Source organism: Centruroides sculpturatus, unplaced genomic scaffold (assembly GCF_000671375.1).
Source record: "Centruroides sculpturatus isolate CEXI.00-Female unplaced genomic scaffold, Cexi_2.0 scaffold1906, whole genome shotgun sequence".
Lineage (NCBI taxonomy): Eukaryota > Metazoa > Arthropoda > Arachnida > Scorpiones > Buthidae > Centruroides > Centruroides sculpturatus.
Window position 1 is genome coordinate 16636 of NW_019386102.1, and position 20330 is coordinate 36965.

A 20330-nucleotide genomic window follows, 5' to 3' on the forward strand; every position below is an offset into this window, starting at 1 on the left:
TTATTTATAAATTTATTTTATAAAACTGGAATTTCTACTTCCTCTACAGAAGACTCTTCCTGAATTTTTATACAAAAATATAAATAATTTTATAAAAATAATGAAGGCAAATCTAAAAAATTTATGTTTAGAATTATAATGATTTAATATTCCATATTTATATATAAATTTTTGTATAAATGACGTATAAATTTACATTATGAAAAAATAAGTCCTGCTTCCTGTATAGAAGACCCTCTATGAATTTTTATATAAATTTTTATATGTTTATATAAAAAATGATTATATATAACTAAAAATCCCTACAGGGAATTCAATTTTCTTTTATTTATTTACTTTTTTTTGAATGAAACAAATCGGAAGTGGTGGGTGGAACAAATAGACTTAAGCTGGATGAAGCTTAATGTAAAACATATGTTTCCATTGTATGTGTATGTAGTTTAGGAGCGAATTTCTCGATTATATTGGTCAAAATTTCGATAAGAATTGTCTTTATCTTTAAATTTTTAACGAAAAATCGAAGTTACGTATCGATCGAACAGCAGAAACTACAGAAACGTGACGGAATGGAGTGTTACGCGTGCGTGTAGAGTACAGCAGATGTTAGCACCCACGTTATAACGAGTAGAGGGAAGCGATCGAGACGGGAGTGGTCCTATAAACGGAAGACCATTTTCGGCAGTTGACATAGTTAAGCATTTGCCTACCTTACCCTGACCCGTTCTTCCAGAATGCAGGTGCGAAACACGTGTTAATTCCCCCCTCTTTATATACTGTATATATACACGTTTGTGTTTCGTCACATTTCCAAACCAAAATATCAATATAAGCTGTGTTTAAAAACACTAGAAAAATCTCTCTGAGGCTGTCTAATTGTAATTAGAAGGTCTTTATGTGTTAACTTGCTAAGAGAATAACTAATTTGTTAAGTTTACACTCGGTTTTTATTATTTTCTTTAATACTATTAAAGTTCTTTGTTTCGGTGCCATTTTTTTTATTGTTCTTGCCATTGTTTTCTCTGTTTGTTTTCGTGTTTTACTGTTTCTTATTATTTCGTTCCTTGTTGTTCGGTGTTTTTTCGTAAAAAGAGAAAAATAATGTTAAAAAGAAAGAAACAAGATGCAAATCTTAAACAAGAAACTGGGAATCGACGAGATCAAACAGGAAAGCAGTAACAACTGAATGAAAGTTTTCCCTAGTTATTTTGATATTTTTCCCCCTAAGTGTTTGCTTGTTATTCCTTTATATTTAATACCATTTCTCTCACTTTTTTTTAGTATTTCTCCTCTATTTTTAGTATTATTTTCACGTTCATTTCCTAACTGTTTTATGTATTTTTTTTCACTTATTTTCCCTCCATTTCCGCTTTTATGTATTTTCAGAGCAATTCTGTGGAAAAACACCGAAAATTTTACAAATAATTGAATCTTTCACAAGAAAAAAATGTTTACTAGCGAACAAACTGTCAGTAATCAATTTACTAAAACTTTAAAGATTTCCAATTTCAATAAAGAAGGTACAGTACAATTGGCATCAACGATAGATAAACTTCACATAACGTAATCATTACACGTTGATAATTACTAATTTTTATCTCGTTAGCTAATAAAAAACAATAAGACAAAAGAGATCAATCGCCATCGCGATCGCTGGTGTGAACCGATATAGAACATTCGCAACGCAACGGAATTCCTCAATTAACTATTTTCTTCGTATAATATGATGAACATCTTTCATAAATTTTATGCAAATTAATTCTTTCGTGTTACGAGATAGAGAAATCTTTATTATTCGTGAAAATATCGAGGTAAGAAATGGAGACGAGCTTCGTAACGTAGGCTTAACTCATAGTAATTAACGGGTTTCGTGCCGCATAATAATTAACCCGTGACTCTAATTCGAAGAATTGTGGTGTTTGTAAGTATATTTTTAAATTTAAATTTTATTTTAGAACACACAGAACGTTCTACGTAATGTAAAATACAAAACAAGCAAAGTTGCCTATTTTGAATATTTTAAAATTTCTCTTCACCAATCGGAATGCGAATTCTATGTGACGTATCTAAAACGTCAAGTTAATTTTGCATCTGATTGGTAAACAAAAAATTTAAAAAAATAGAAACGTCGCATCTGATTGGCAGGAAAAAAACTTTTAATAATAAATAGGAAGAGTTATTATATTTTATCCAATTTTATTTAAAAAAATAAGTAAATTTATTATAATAAATTTAATTTAGAGACTTTTATAGATTATTATATAAGCGATAAATTAGCTTCAATTTAATCAGGGAAGCTGCAAATGAAGAGAACGAAGAGAATGTAAATACCTGACGTAAAAAAAATTGAAAATAATATTTTAAAATAATTAACAATATTAAAAAAAATGATTTTCTAAAACAAAATCTGAAATATCGAGTAAAAACAGCATTAATGCCCATGCATTAATGCTGTTTTTACTCCATATTTCAGATTTTGTTGCAAACTTGCATAGAATATTAAGGAGATCCTTTAGTAAGATTTATAAAATATTCGTACCAAGGTTATTTAGGCTATAAAGAAGACAATTTAAGAATAAAATCTGAGATATTCTCCCACGTTGGTGTAGAAACGAAGGCTGAAAAATTGAAAAACGGTCCGAAATAAACTGATATGTCTGCAACCACGCGAGGTCAAAGTAAATTAAATGACACCTACACAAAAAAATGCCCACAATTTGTGGGATTTTTTGATATTATTAAACACGTAAACGATATTTTTACAATTTTTATATAATTTTTTAATGGTAAAAACCCGTTTCTTAACGTTAAACCAAGGAGGATTTAAACGTTAGATCAATGACTTGTATTCTGTTTTTTTAAATTAATTAATGCTTTTGAGTAAACGATTTTTTTCTTCTCCTTCTTTCTACTCATTAATCTGTAAATAAAGGTATTTGACCTAATTCATTTTTTTTCTTATATTTTGTAGTGTAATGAAGTGGATCTTTACTCTTTTCTTGAATTTATTTAATGCTAAACAAAGTTAATCAGCCTTAATTATAATTATTTAGTAAATTTATTAATTTAAATTAATAATTAATTAAATTTCCGTTATAATTAAGGTTAGGTTAATTGTTCTCAAAGTTTAGCTTCGGGTGTTTTTTTTCTGTGCGCTTCGCGTCGCGTCCAATTGCACGCGCAATGTTGAATATTTCGTATTTGTTTAAAAAATGAATTTATAATACCTGCTATGTCGCATAGATATATTTATTTATTCGTTTTTCCTAAATATAATATATTTCTAGTAGATATAACATATATTTACGTTAATAAATTTTCAGACGTAACCTTGACGCATCCGGTCGCGTCGCGTTCTATCCTAATGCTGGCAAGTTAGGATAGAGTCCAAACGATTCAACTTTGTGGCTATTTAAAAACAAAACACGCACATTTTCACAATATTTTATATATATTTTAACAAAAGAATAAAACAATTCACTTTAATAACTGCAAATTTATGTGTAGCTTGCGAGCGACGCGTTAATAGCAATGCGACGCAACATGGCGTAGTAATGGCGATGCGACGGGCGCCCGACGTTTAAAAATAAAAAAAAATCGTAATATTTTGTTCCAAAGTCTCGATATAAATGTTTTGACCCGGTTTACTAAAAATATTTACGGAAAAAAATCAAGTTTATGACATTTTAATAACTTGTTGATAGAAGTAATTCATGAATACTAATTCAGTTATTAACATGCTACTAACACCTAACTAGTGTCAACTTCCTTGTAGGAGGCAAATATAGGAAAAAATAATCAAGAAAAGTAACATTCCTCTCCCCTTTATCAATATTCTTTTACAAAAACATGCAAATTAGACACATTTTCAAGCATTTCCATCAGTATGTAAGCAATTATGAGGCTATGTTGGTGGTCCATTTTACAAAAATCTAAACATTATATAGGCTTGCCTTTTTGCTGACAAAACACATACTAACTATTACATTAATTAATAGATAAATCGTGACCCTGACCTCCCCCAAAACTAGTTTCACCCACCTCTAGTAAAGGGTGGGTGATGTTAGTTTAGTACCTATGTTGTACAATGGGGAAAAAAAAAGGATAATTTCTCTTTGGGTGGGTCCTACTACCTACGTCTACTAAGTTCCTATTGTTAAATCTAAAGTCAAATCTATAGGTCATTCATTATATATGATATGATGATATTTTCTTTTTCCTGCTTTTAATGGTGTAACAATTATGATTATCCCTTGTTCCACAAATAAGTTAATTATATTTGTGTAGAATAACCCCTAAAATTGTTTTTGTTTGATGGCTTATACCTTAAACTGTGGGTTGTAAGTTTACGTATCTTCTTCGTGATCATAACTTTTATAATTTGCTACGTCTTATTTAAATTTATACATTTATCATAGTGGGAGGAGAAGAGAGATGATAAAGTGGATAGATTTCTATTTAAATTTATTTAATTAAGTTTCTATTTAAATGAAAAAGAAGAGCTAACAGAATGATGTAGGAACATATTAACTCTATATTAATTTTAATATACTTACTTTTCCTTCCCCGATCTGTTTGCAAGCATCGCATAAGTCTGCAGAAAAATTGGAATTGCCTATCGGAGAATTTGGACTGCTGGCCGAAAATTTCACTTCTAGTAAAGGTGCGGAGGAAGATTTCAAGTTCAGTTCTTTGATGGACAACCTTCCACTTTTGCTGCCTTTCTTCAGACATTCTTCTAATGCCAGACAAATCTCCGAATGAACCTCTCTCATAGCACGCTGTTCCTTTTGAGAAAGAGGTGGCGGCGTCCCCGAAGTTGTCCTCGAGTGATCCTTTTGAAATATTTTCTTGGGAAAGTTTTCTACTCTTATTTCTTCGTCTGAACTAAGGCTTGATGATGATTCTGCAGTTTGAAACTCTGCCGACGACGAAGACGAAGATGAAAATCTTGGAATGCTATCTTCTGATGAACTTATGGAAACTATTTCTTCGCTGCATTCGGTAACACCAGTAATGCTAGAACTAAATCCAAAAATATCTTTAAATATCCTTAGAAGCATAGATTTCTATTCCAGACAAGTAATTGAAACTGATAGTTACCTGCGAGACAACTGTGGAGTAGTTTGAGTGATTGCATCTTGTCCATCCGATTGTTTATCTGCTTCTTTTACATATTTTGAGTTAATTACAGTGGTAAGTTGTTGATTTTTAATTTTATTCTATAATAAAAATTAAAAGAAATTTTTGTTTAATTTTGAAAAAAAAAAATGTTTAAATTGTCACTGTAAGTAAAATAATCTTACCATTTTATCATAATTCTCTTTAGAATAATTATTATCCTTCTGCTGAAAATCTGTTTCATCTATACCATTTGTTACTTTCTTCTTATTTACATCTATTTTTACATTTAATTCTGAATTTTTCTTAGCAACTGGAATGTATAAAGGTCTAGAAACACTACTAGTTCCTTTAGAATTACTAAACTCATCTACATTTGACTTTAAGTTAATTTCTTGAGAATCATTCTCATTGATTCCTACATCATCAGCACTTAGAGAAGTGTTTATAGCTTCTACAAAACTGTCCACCCATTCAGTCAGAAGTTCTATGTTTCCGCTAGGTGGACGTGGGTAATTATCTTTCTCGTTTTCACTTTTTTCCGCCTCGTCTCTCAATTTTCCCAATATACAGGAACAATTTGATTCTCTTTCGCCATTCACGTGCCATCTGACGATTTTATTATCGCAGTTACAGTCGACAGATATATTCGGAGATGAAAGTTTCCGACAGACGGGAATGTTTTTTGAATAGTTACAGGAAAATGGTAAGGGAGACGACGATCTCCTCCTCGTTAAAAGCTGAGGTTCCGCATCTAAATTATTCTTTGTCAAAGTTTCAAAAGCTTTCCCTATCTCTTCCTGAAAAATAAAAGAGAATTTGTGAAAATAAAATGTATTTTAAGTAGTTTAGTAAAGTATTCATGCTTTAAATTGCTTAAATTATAGTATAAGTTCCTTAATTCTTCAATTATCTCAACATGATTCCATAATAATAAAATGGAAAGAATATTTTACATAACTTTTGACTTCCTCTTCAATGCAATTTAAATAGATAATCCAGATAAAATTTTACTTTCAAACATTTAATTTACTTAGCATTAAGAAAATTTGTTTTTTTCATTAATTAAATTGCTGAGAAAATTTATATGATTTTTTAAAAGGTCAAAAAGCTTAGAATTATAAATAAATTAAAAATATAATACACATTTAATGTAAATATGTGGAGGATTAACTTATAAAATAATATAAAATTATTATTTAAATTTAAAATAATTTGTGTTTTGGGTATTGAAAGTAAAGTGTATATAAATTAATATTAAATTGAAATATTATACAAGATAATTATAATTAATTAGTCCAATTTTGCATTAAATTCCTTATAAATTCAAGATTAGTTTTATACATTTAAAATCATTTATAAATATAAAAAGCTCTGAGAACAATATTATAAACATATATAGGGTGGTCCAAAAGTCAGTTAACCATTGCAAAGCTTAAACTGCTGCCCTGTTTTCTTGCTTAAATTGTTTCCCTCTTTATATTTTGATATTCTTTTTATTATATACAAGTAAATGCATTAAACAACTGCCTCAAATTATAAAGATATAGATATTTTCTTCCAACATTTTCTTTTATATCTTTAATGCATCTTTTAATATATCTTTTTATGCATCTTTTAATATATCTTTTAATGCATTTACTTGTATATAATTTGACAGTTGTTTAATGCATTTAAAAACTGTATCATATAAATGAATATTCATATATTTCATAATTTTCATATTTCATAATTCCACAGAGTGGTCCAAAAATCAGTTAATCCCTGTAAGTCTAAATTGCCGATACCACATCGCTTACAAACGCAAAAAAAAAAATAGATTCTTCTTGATCAACATACAAATTAAATTATAATTTTTTTTAATCCTTTGCTTGCTCGAGTGATTCATGTAGTAAGCTAACTTTTGGGCCACCCTGTATTTTATGTATCAAGATTCAGAGCTCTCTATTATTTATACAACTGAATATATACAAGAATAAATAAGTTATATAACAATTTTTAAAGCTGCATTCACTAAAAAAGATAAATAAATATTTTTAGTTATGAAATGCTTCCTTTTTTCCATAAAAGAATATTTATCAAAAGGATATTTCCAAATATACTTTTCTTTACAGCAAAAAGATATTCAACGCAATAAGAAATAAGCAATAACTTTAATGAGAATTTTAGGCAAAAGAAGTGAACCAAATATCAAAATTGCAACATTTATTACATAAATAAGTATGGATAATAATAATTTTATCATAGACAAGGCTCCAAATTTAATTATTAGTTTATTTATGGAATAATTAAGAGCAGAATAAATTAAGCTTTCATAATCAATAGTAATGTGGAGGACAAATATTGCATAACGTAATAAAGATATGTAAGAAAACAAGTAGTATGCATGGTTACAGTGCAGATTCCAATCAGGTATATAGATTATAACCATTTATATGTGATCTCCATTCAAAATTTGTATAGGTCAACCTTGAATTGGTAATGTGAATTGCCTAAAGAAGCTGACAACAATCCTTGAAAGTGCATACAATCAATAAATAGTAAATTCTACATTTTTTCCCCCCCTTTCATTTTTTATGTATTCTCATCTCATCTGATGAAATATTCAGTATTTTCTTTTATTTATTTTTCTTGCAAGTAATGAAAAATTATCATCAGAAAACAAATTGTTAACATGGTTTTTACAGAAAATAGTATACTGTATATATATTTATTTATTTGATTAAATTTGCTGCCAAATTATTATTATTTTTTAATTTAAAATGAAAGCTTTAACTGTTTTATAATAAAAAAATTAATTTAGTTTCATCTTTATTATTATTATTTATTTAAGATATGTATTTTATTTTTATTTTTATAAGTATAATGTATAATATTGTTAGAATTTAATCTTAAAAATGTTTATGAATTTGAATTTCAAATAATTCAGATGCCCTCTATTAAAAAAAAGTTTATTATTTTAAATAAATTTTTTTTAAATAAAAGTGAAAAAATAAATTGGCTTGATGGGATACCGTGCATCTCAGCGCGTGAGTGATTTTCCATGCGCAGANTTATTTTGTTTATAAAAACATTTTTCTTTATTTGTTTAACTCATTTTAATAGGTGAAGTCCTTATTGTGAATATTTATAAACCTGCTATTTATTTACGAAGATTCTTTTCTGATAAAATGATTACATATTTATAAACATTTATTTTTACATTAAATTTTCACTTAAATCCCATTTTATAAACATTTATTTAAAAAAACAAAAAGTTTTCGTATTAGTTATAAATTACACCAACAGATGGCGAAACACTAAAGTAATAGTAAACGATAATAACCTTTCTGTTGATTACGATCGCCCTCTAGCGGCATTTCTTTAAAACAAAACAATACTTTACTTGTTTTATTATTATTTAATAAATTTAAATAAATTGGGAGTGATTTAAAATTCTGAAATCTTTAAAAATTCATATTTTTAATAAATATTTATTTTTTCATTTCGAAATTGGAGGATTTAACTAATCTTTTCTCAGAATGTAGCAAGGTCATAAACATCGCCGAACTCCCACAGCGTTCGTAAAAAGAAAAAGTTTTGAGGCAATAAGTAACGGACCAACCCATAACACTACAATGTGCCCAACCCCCAAAAACCAAAGTAGTGTATTACGTTACAAACAATAAATCACACTATCATTACAAGTATAGGACATTCACCTTTAACACAAGAAGAGGGGGAAAGAAATACATCTCTTGACTTTAACTTAATTACCGCTTATAACATGGCGCTAATTAGTTTTCGGGAGTTTGTGGACAGAGTTAAAAAATTAAAAAATAAGAAGAAGAAGGGGAAAAATCCGTTTCATACGTTGACAGCAATCTGTCACCTAAGATAAATGATGAGATGTCAAAGGTCAACAGGTATTTTCGCAGCTGCATCAATGCAATTGAAGCTGCGCTTGTTTGAAAAGCGCATACAAAAGCGAATTTCCTGTATCTTCCCACATCCCTTGTATTATTTTGTATACAGGGGGTACGCATTATACGTTGCACGGCCATCTCTATCGACTTAATTAAGAATTATGAGTAATTTTAATAGCAAACAAAGGGAGGAAATTATAAACGTTTATTGGAGCCGTGTCGAGAGACTAATCATCCTTTCTTTAAGTGTTTTTTTTCTGTTTTTTTTTTAACCAGTAAGAGGGCACGTAACGAAACTACCGAAAACAACTCATTTCCATGAGAAACAAGACTGATGATGTGACAAGATTCAGAACCAACCGCTGCGATTTGTTTAGAGAACGGAGACAGAATTTATTTTCGTTGTGACAACTTTGTCTTTGTCTTTCCACCATTTGTTATGGGAATAATTGATGGTTGTAAACACACAGACCTCACACTACTGTAGTATTTTGGGGGTGTCATATTATCAGTACACAGAAACTAGTGACGAAAGGTCGAAAGGGAAAGACAGAGAGGAAATGAGTTATCATATCTGTTTCCGGATAATTATGTGATTATTCTTGTTTGTGTGGTTTATTATATGAATAAATTTTATTAAATATGATAAATATTTCTATTGTGACGTTAGAAAATAAGCATGGGATTGTTTGTTTCAACTTTACGTTGAAGAAAAATGATCCTCGACGTATGGCAACTCTGTTAAAAAGAGAATTAAGCGCAACTTAAAAATACATTTAAGGCATTCCGGTGTTAAAAAACACATTAATGTAAATAAGTTTGCATGCATATTTGTGTAGGAGTTTCTCTGTTTTGTGTGTGCTAATTAGATTATAAGTGCACGTCTTTATCGTAGGTTAGGTTTATGAACTGTGCGCGGGGCCTGAAAGAGTTAGACAGAGCTTAGTCACAAATGCAGGGCCTTACTTTTGAACGGAATTAAAAAAAAGATGCGAATAAAATTTTTTATAATGTTTTTACACGAAAGAGTAAATTTTAGAGCCTCTTCGTGCCTTGTGCCCAGGTCAAATGTCCCTGCAGGCCCTCTCTACGCGACCCTGACACTATATATAACAACAAATGAGTAAGCACGCATACATAAAGACAAAGGTATTCATTGGCGCTTACAGACAAAGGTATGAAGTACAAATACACGAATATACAATTAAAATCGTTTTCATACGATTTCATATGACTATAGCAATAAACTCGTGCATTGTGTTTGTATGAGTATCTCCACTTCTTTTCACATATAAACTGTATACATATTGTTTATGTATACAGGCTGAATCGTTAACAAATACAGCAACCTTGGTAGCCTGTAGAAAAGATAAGATTAAGTAAATTCCTTATAAACATAAGCAGTTCTTTGCCAAATATGGAAGATAACCCGTAAGAGAATTTAACAAACTCTGACTGGATGAATTTAAATTTCTATAACCAATCATTGTTAATAAAAAACAATCGGTAACATTTATACCGTATATCTTCGATATCTTGCGCGGGACCGCCTTAATGCATAAGGATGGAGGCAAATTAAAGTTATTAGATTCATTAATAAGATCAAAGTTCATCTTTTATTATAAAGTATAAACAAATTTTTAATATTTAAAACATTTATTTCACAAATTAAGCAATTTTAGAGCAGTTGTAAGTGTAGAAAGTTAATTTCGTTTCATTGTATACGTTTGTGACTTAACGGTAAACAGAGAAGAGGGAGGCAATTTAATACGTCACGCTACGTATCTTACCTGCGCTTGTTCTAAATACAGCTCCAATTCTCGATACGGATCTTGACAATGGCGACTTGTCAACATGGTTACAAAAATGTCACCCGTACTCCATTATACGTGGACAGAATAAGGAGGTATCATTGTTCTTTCGTATCTAAAAACGAAACAAGTTTATATATCAGAGCGAACAGTCACAAGTATTAATGAAGAAAGACACAAGGTCAAGTGACCCTTTGGCTAAAAGTTTATTTACATGTAAGGTTCTATGAAACCATGGCAGCAAAAATTCGATACCCCCTTTTTTTAAATTTGAAGGCTTCAGGCTCTACTTAACCTTTATAAAATAGGATCGAGCATATTTAATTAATGTTTAATGTTATATATCTTTAGGTTTTGGATGAAGAATAAAGGAGAGTATCTATTATGGCTCCAAGGTTAAAAGTGATAGCGACCCACACGTCTTTTTTAATGATTTACGATGCCGAAAACGGTCATAAGTTGTTTACACTTGACTCTATAGTAGTTTATAATAAAAGACTCGAGACCGGTTTGTTTATATCAGGTGTTTGTTTTTTTTTTACTTTTTTTTGAGGAAAGAAACATTTTCGTTTCGTTTTCGTGCCTCCAACCCATTAAAACACTCGAAATTAGAAGCTATATATCAGGAATTATAAGACTGAATTTATGCATTAAATGCGTTGAATCGTGTAGTTTGCGGCATGCTTGTCGCGATGCGACGTCGCTAATTACACCTTCCGCGGCAACTCTTAGCATTAATTTTATAAATAATCGCGTCGTTTCGCTTTGACTAATCCATACTTCTCAGTTGTAGTTTCAATTGTAATATTTTCTGTCTTTATCCTTTATGTGTCAGGGGTGGATCCGGGAATTTCGTTTAGGGAGTGCGCTTCATGTCAATGTCGATATCCTTTGTACTGTAGTTCTGCGATGGAAAACTCTTTACTAATTAGAATTTTGGGATTTTCACATCCCTAAAATCGCACACCCCTGGATCCGCTCCTGTATATCTTGTTTATTAGGACGCGACGCGCGATATACGCGTCGCGTCCTAATAAATTTATTTATTTTCGTTTAATTAAATTAATTTATTTTCGTTTAATTTCTTTATTTTCGTTTAATTAAATTAATTTATTTTCGTTTCAACTATTTTCCTTTTTTAAAACTAAATTCTGTCTTTTATCATCGATATTACTTACACATCGTACATGTTATCCGCCATGATGGCGACGTTCGCGACGCATCGAATCGTTCTTTAAATGTAAGCCTGATTAAAATTTATAACATTTTTAACTTACCCGCACACTTTTTATTTTCTGATCTATTCAAATATTACTCTTTTTTGTTAGTACCTTGTGTAATAACTACGCGACGTGAGAAAACACCCCTTACGCGGCGCGCAACTCGAAGCGAAGCGCACCCTTCACCAAACGAGTTAAATTAGAATTTCTAGTAGTTAAAAAAATATTTATAAATTTTTCTCTGATAAGTTTAGCATTTTTGGTGTATGTGGAGGGTCAAAATGATTATTTTAAATAAGATAAATGATGTTATATGTCGTGCTGCTACAGACAGACGTTCAATTAACAAACTGCATTTTTTTTTTCTTGGAAGTCGCCAGTTTAGCAATTACAATATTGCCTCAAGTTATTAAATAACGCGGAAAAAGTTCGAAATGAAATTTAAATTTCTTCTTCTTATTTTTTCTACGTCATAAATTAAATTTCATGATAAATTTCACTTTTAATTCGTTGCGAATTTCAATTGCCGACTTGTATAAATATTCATTCCAGGTTCGGTTTAGAGTAATTCTACTGAATTTTAGGGAAATTATCTTGAGTTTTACCTTGAATTAGGGAAGTTACCTTGAAAATAACACGAGAAAGCTCTAAAAATACAATAATTTATGGCAGTTTTTTTTAATCCTAATCGTGTACCTTTCGGCATGTTTGTCGCGGCGCGACGACGCGCGTCTGTGTCGCGTCGCTAATTGTGTTTGCTGCAACAATCCTAAACGCTAAATTTTTAAAAAATTGCGTCTTTTGATTCGACTAAACAGTTCTTCGTAGCTGTAATTTAAAATTGTATTTTTGTGTAGAATTATTCGGAATGTTACTTACTACTTTGTGTGCGATACAAGTGTCGCGTTGATCGCGTCGCATGCGAAAGTATTCGAAGCGTGTCGCGCTGTCTTCTATACAAAATCAACGTTACTTTTAGAAAAATGGCTTTGGCTTATTGTAGAGTGTTCTGAAAATATAATATTTTATGATAGACTGGCCTTAATTTAAGTTGTGTTTATGTTATTAGAAATATACCCCGCGATCGACGCGCGAAACCACAAACTGTCGCGTCTCTGATATATGTACATTTTTTTTTTGTTTTTGCAGAAATTCAAAGTTATTTTTAGAATAATGACCTTGGTTTCTTGAATTTTTAGAGCTTTCTCTTCAATATTTTATAGAGGATTTCATCTCAAGTTGTGATTTTGTAAAATGATTCGGAATATTCTTTACCACACTCACGACGCGATTAAACGCGAACTGTCGCGTCGCGTGCCTATCTTTGAACGAAAACAATGCCGTTTCTACAAAAATGGCCTTGACATCGATAACGAAAGACTAAAAAAAATTCAATATTTGTTAGCGGATTATGTCTTAATTTCGTGTTTAATTTATAACGTGTATAAATTGCGTTATGCATTGTTACCCACGCGACGCGATCGAAGAAATATTGTCTCACGATATCGCGTCGCGTGTCATTATAAGGAAGAGAGTAATTTACATATTGAAGCGACGCGATCGGACGCGTCCGTCGCATCGATAGCGAAACCGAAACGTTCCCTCTTAAGTATAAAAGAAAATTTATACATTTCTTCGTCTTTTATACATTTTTTTAAAAAAAAATGTATAAAAGACGAAGACAAGGTCACCGATGGCCCAGGTGACGTCACGGCTTCGATTTTAAGTTTGTGTGACGTTGACCTGACGTGAGGGGTGTGTACGTGCAGCGAAGCACGTCCTCGTTGGCTCTTGTACAATAACGCTTCTGTGTAAAATAGTGTAAAGAATGTGTATATCTGATCAGATTTGATATATCGAGACGAAAATAGTGACTAGTGTGACGTAAAATAGTCGTTAGCGCGAGCCGAAACTCTGTTAGCATCTAGTGTGAGACAAATTTTGATTACGTTACATTAGCGCAATGGTTATTTTTCGTCATACCGGTCGCTGAGACAGGGCTATAGCTCGCGCTTAGCATAGTTTTTTTGGTATAGACAATGGAAAGGAACCCATTGAATGTCTAGACGTAAGGAGGAAAAAATGACAGACAAACTCCATTATTGACTTTTAAATGGAGTAAAAGTAACATAGCAACATTGTTTTCTCCTCCGGTTGTTGTGTTTTTTGTTAAAGTCGGGTCTACGAAAACACGCAGACAAGCACAAACTAGAAACAAGTACGTGATATCCCTTTAAGTGATGAAGTAGTGTAGAATTAACAAGTATAATACTGACGAAGGATGTCAGGACACGTATTTGACCCTTTGGGGTCGTTATATACCACAACATACTTGTCTTAACCGAGGTCAAAGCTGCTCACATGGATTCTCACTCGGATAATCCTACTGTAATGGGATCTTTGTGTCACCATCTGTGTAAACATATTCTACAATCTCTCGACCAATTGATTTCCTCCCAGATGGGCATGGAGATTGTTTTTATAGCAAACGAATTTCGGGTATAAATGTCACTACTTTGAAACTGAACAGGATGATTACTTGCACCTGAATCTATAGTTTTTGATAAACAGATGGAGCTGTGATGACGACGGTGCGGGGATTGTTCTTGTATCGTTAATGGAGTCTCATCACACAATATTCCTATGCGCTGAGGAACATTCTTAAATGATTTTACAATGATCACTTTGGATACGTGACGTAATGAATGTCTCATAAGTAAGGCGCCGGCAGGAGAGGGCGAGTCAGGCGACTGTCCCCTGCATTCGATTGTAAATACTTGGACAAGAGGTTATCTCCCCAGAAGCAAATAATGACACGATACAAAAATGTTTTCTGCCTTTGGGAAAAAATCCTAGAGGCTCCCCTGCCTATTACTTTCTTATATGACGAAATAATGCTAAATCTTCCAATTTGGCGTAACGAGCTATGTCTAGTCTCTTAATATTACGTAACAATCAATATCCAGCCTTCCAATGTGACGTAATAATCGATATCCAGCCTTCCACTATGACGCAACAATGCCGAATCTTCCAATATGACGTAATAATGTCAGTTTTCCAGTGCGAAGAAACGATGGTAAAAATATGACGTAACAATGCTCCTGTTTTAAGTGACGTAACAACGTCCATTCTTCCAATATGACACAAAGCGTTCACTTGTGGAGTATGACGCAATAATAGACGTCTAATCTTTCAAAATGATGCGACAATCAATGTCTATTCTTCCATTATATTGTCATGATCAATGTCTACGCTTCTAATATGATGTAATAATGTAAAAATTAATGAACACCGGAACAGGACCGTTTAGAAAAGGGTCTTCCATTATGACGTAACGATCATTCACATAACAAAATAAAACGTTCTAAAAAAGCACGAAACACTTCCGAGAGACGGTATTAGGAGAAACCACACAACTTATCCAATAATAAACAATCCTCTTCCTACTGGTGCCACTCTAAATGGAAAAATGGACGTTCCAAATCTCCAACAATAATAACTTATTCAAAAAAATACACCTCACTAATCGACATACAACTGAGTAATCATCAATCACGTTTCCGACACACACACTGTTAAGGTTTCGTTCTCGAAACGATTTAGCGGGTTGACGTCATCCGGAAATGATATCATCCTATCGGAGTGACGTAAGGATTTTCCACACCACACCATTCAAAGAGAGAATTCGTTTAATTTTCCGTTCGAAGCGTGAAGAAGTTTTAACTTCATCCAACGATCGTTGAACCCCCCGTTGGATACTTAACACGAGTTACGCTCGAAGAAGAAGAAGATGATGATGATGAAGGGGGGATGAAGAAAATAAGGCATTTATAACTCCAGGTTTTTCATTTTGTTTGGGAGAGATTGCGTAAGCTGTCACGAATTATCTTGGTTTGAAGAATCACTCCTGCAATGTGTTCTAAACAACCTCATACCCCTGAACTTTAGTTACAGGGTTGGAGAATTTATCCCCGTTGTGGACCTCAACTAAATTATGACTTTTCCTTAATCTGTCTTTGTTTCTTTAGATTTTTATCAATTTAAGGATCTTAATTTATAAAGTGGTCCACTTAAATTAAGGACGTTATATAATCTACCAAATGGATATGGATAGAGGGGGGATCTTAACTGGATATATTTATGTACCGGGGGGATCATAAATATGTAGAATGCCATTTAGGGGGGAGAGGAAAAAAATGGGTATTTTTTTGACTATTTTTCAGCATTTAAAAGACGGTGTATCAATCCCCCATCCGAAAAAATGAACTCTTCCTACAGTCTCTCTACTCCCACTCAACAGGGAACATCTGTGATCAATACCGGGCTAAAACGCTAATTGACCGGGACGTAATCGTGACGTAGGAGGGGGCATTAGCCCTATATTATGTCCGCTTCAATTATAATAGTTAAATTCCTCCCGCGTATCAAAAAAATAAGAATAGAATATGCAAAAGTAGAGAATGAATAAGTCAAAAAATATGTAATTCAGTCAATTTGCAACTATTTTAATTCCTTAATTGTCTTAAGATTAGTTTAATTTAATTTGAGTTTAAGAGGAGGGTTTTGAAGTGGTTGACGCACCAAAAAAATGCGTCTGGTAAGTCAATTCAAATCTGCAAGTTATTTAACTTCAAGCAACGTACAGTACTGCGTGTCTTTATCTTTTAAGTCCATAAACTTGGCATTAATAACTGAAAATTTGAATATGGCAACACTTTATAAGCTAAAAAACAATGATATTTAATCTGCAGAACATAAAAATTGTGGTAAATTGCTTAACAATTGTTCATTGTAGCTATTTTATTGCTTACACGCTTAATCCTTTGAATGCCAAGATGTGCTTCAACAAGGCCTTCAGCAGTCAGTGTTACTAATATAAAAGCCGCCTTTACTCGTTTGTTTGAAGATTAACAGTAGATTAGAAATTTCAATTGTAAATATTGTTTACGATAATTTAACAATATATCATTGTTTTTATGCATAATTTAAGCTAATGCAACCATTAAAAAATCTGTAAGGAGTGCCAAATTGTAACTTAACAATAAGCCAAGTTTTATATTGTTAAATATAAAATTATATATTGTTAAAAGCAATAAAATCTTATCTACAAGTCTGCACAATGGGATTTTCACTCGTACATAGAATTTTATTGTCTTAATTTAGCAATGGTATTGTTCCTCTGAAGTAACATCATATTGAAAACCGTATGCAAACGATGCAAAATACCATATTTCCTGCAGAATTTCTTAAATTTAGTTTAAACAATGGTGTGTCTATCCGTACAGAATTTCGTAGACTAATCATAAACATACTTATCTATGTAGAATTGTATAAACTGATTCAACAATACAACATTGTTCTGTATGCATGCTCTCCACTGACTCAACAGCAGAATTTTTGTGTACAACTCAGCAAATTTTCTAGATTGCTATAAAAATGCAGAAATTTTATCTGTACAACACCTCAATCTAACAATACAATACAATTTTATTGATACAGAATTTTAAAATTTAATAAAAATACACAATTTGTGTCGGTATAAGTTTGAAAATTCGTTTGACAATTTTTTAAGATTAACTTAAGAATTTGAGGAATATTCATTGAGTTTTTAAGGATATCCAGTGAATATTTTTGAAGGAAAATCATGTGCAATTCCATTATTTGGTTATCTATTCAAACAAACGACACATTCGACGCCCACCGAACTGCAGGAGAGAAAAGACAAATTGGCAACACTAAATTAGCTCCTTTCTTCCGTTTATACTCCTCACAGCTGGAAATTTTTTAATCTAAACTTTCTAAAAACACTGGAAACTAATTAATTTCCATCCCTGTATTTAAATAATTAAATGTTTTGTATTTCTGATCGAGATAGAAGCGATCGAGATGAGGTTGATGAACTGATACACGAGAGCACTGACTTTAAGTAGATGAGGAAATGTCGATGATGCCAACAATTGAACAATGAAGGATCCTCGATATGCACGCGCAGTCCATCATCGTGTTTTCGAACGTGACGATTAGCGACACGTGATTGGAATAACAAAAGTTAAGAGGAACACGTGTATCGGTTGTATAGAGGTGTGGCATGGTGTAGGCCTCTTCTGTTCTGTTCAAGACTTCCGCTACTCTAAGGCTTCTGGCATTTAAGTTTTGCTTGACAACTTGATTTAGTTGGACGTTGAAGGATGTGTTAAGTTCAGAATTATCCGTCATAAAAATATTTTTCGAGTGTTGCAAAGGGCATTTTTAAAATCGGCAACACCCAGCCTATCTGTAAATTACTCTTTATGAGTATTGTTCCTGTTATAATGAGGCGAAAAAATACTTTAACAACGCATTGCTCTGGATGTGTATTTACATTTGCAATTCATATGAGACGTCTGTATGTAACGCTATAGGGTCCACCTTTACGAAAAGGAGTGATCATAGTTATTATCATCCGATAAAAATCTTTGATGGTTACGTAACGATATAAATTTTTCAATAAACTTTTTTCCTTTCATCATTTTTTCCTTCAGATAATGGTTTATGATTGTAGCCTGTAGTAAAATATAATCGTAAATTAAATCAGGGGGCGGTTTTTCCGTTCCTTGATGAACATACAAAAACGATACCGAACCTTTGTCGAGAGGCGAACACACTAGTTTAATTTGATAATGCTTTCAACACGTTTTTACCGTGTTTTATATTCGAAAATGCAATTTATAACTTGGGGTATCGTCTACAGAAGTTTGGGCACGCGTAACGAAAATTTGGGAGCCAAAAAACACGTGAAAACCTTCCAAAAATGTTGGCGTTACACCTAACGTTTTCTATGGAAAACGGTTGACTAAAACTGTCAAAATAAAGAGATCGAGAACTATTAAACACGTGATTTGTAACGAGTGTTATGTAACGCCCCTTTGACTGTAATATAACCGGTTAAGAACGCCCCCTAAAAACAATATCCGGGACGTTTTTTCTTCCTCGTGATACTCTTAACACCGTCTTTAACAAACAATATACACGATACATTAATACAGACCCATTTTTAAAAAGAGGAGGAGGAGGAGAAGAAGAAGAGAGATCAAAACAGCCGAGTTTGTTTTTTTAACCCTTTCACATCGTTCCTTTTATTGCGCTGCTATAACAGTTGACCTCAAAATTATTAGTTGTAAAATTTATATTTAGCACTTCTAAGTTTATAATTAATGTTTAAGATGTTCTTGTTAATGAAAAATAAGAAATATTTATGTATTATCGACCTCTAAACGTTTTTCCTAAGCAGAAAATTATGTATGCTGTGTATATTTATGTTTTTGAGTACGTGCTTAGGAATGTGTACTTAACATGGGAGGACGTGTATTATATAGGCTATATGTTTTACACATAAAATGTTATTTTAATAATAAAAACTATAAAAATCTTAAAATTATATTACAAAAGTTGTAAAATTTCATATGAAACATTATGGAAAGCTATAAAAAAAATTGTATAAATAACTATAAATAAGTACTGTAACCACTCATAAAGAATTACATATTTAAGGTTATAACATTTTATAAAATTACTATAAAAATATCATAAAATTATAATTTATAACTCTATTTTTATACGCAATGACATAGATTTTATCACATAAGCAAGATAACTCTTAATTTAATTAGCAATTAATTAACAAAGAAATTAAACGTAATTTATCAAAATGGTAAGGAAATAATCATAATTTAATGATTTATAAGGTTTATGCCACTAATTAATGGTATAATTTCATGATTATTAAGTTATTTACTCACAAAAATCCTAGTTTTTAACCTCAAGAAAATGTCACAATTTCTATACATAAATTCTCGAATTAACAATAAACAAATTATAGAGAAGAGGAACGAAGGGGATAAAGTTACTTCACGTTGTTACAAATAAAACAAGAATGTATTTTGATGAAAAATTTCGTATTAAAAATTCCTAAAGACGAGGTTACACAATCCAGATCCGTTCACACGCTGGGTTGATCCTAACTCGAAACATACGTTTCGTTGTGTTACGACAAAATATCACGTTGCCAAAAAACACAGAAGTCATTGTTAGAAGCGAAACCCTTCTCCAATTTATTTATCAATAAAATACTTTCGAAAAAATCAGCTCTTTTTTTTTAGATACTATGGCGTGTAGGTATCTACCCTCTTAATTAAATTAAAGGCTGTAAAAAATAACATACATACAGACACACTACATACACACAAGTGTTTTCACGAAGGTCAGATAAATAATTAGTACATTAATAAATTTTCACC

The 20330-nt window shown here is 31.7% G+C and overlaps 1 protein-coding gene across 6 annotated transcripts in view; it reads right to left on the minus strand.

Annotated features, from left to right (window-relative positions):
- Positions 1–20330, minus strand: part of LOC111613590 — a 37463-nt gene that overhangs the window by 7413 nt on the left and 9720 nt on the right. For 4 of the 6 annotated variants that reach the window (XM_023354941.1, XM_023354944.1, XM_023354940.1 and 1 more), the window contains exons 2-5: positions 10814–10949; positions 5304–5918; positions 5101–5219; positions 4554–5022 (exon numbers count right to left, since the gene is read on the minus strand). In XM_023354941.1, coding sequence (XP_023210709.1) covers positions 4554–5022; positions 5101–5219; positions 5304–5918; positions 10814–10879 — 1269 coding nt within the window. In that variant the 5' untranslated portion in view covers positions 10880–10949. Of the gene's footprint in view, positions 1–4553; positions 5023–5100; positions 5220–5303; positions 5919–10813; positions 10950–14386; positions 17588–19832; positions 20322–20330 lie in introns of those variants that run through there. The other 2 variants (XM_023354943.1, XM_023354942.1) reach the window with 2 other exon arrangements.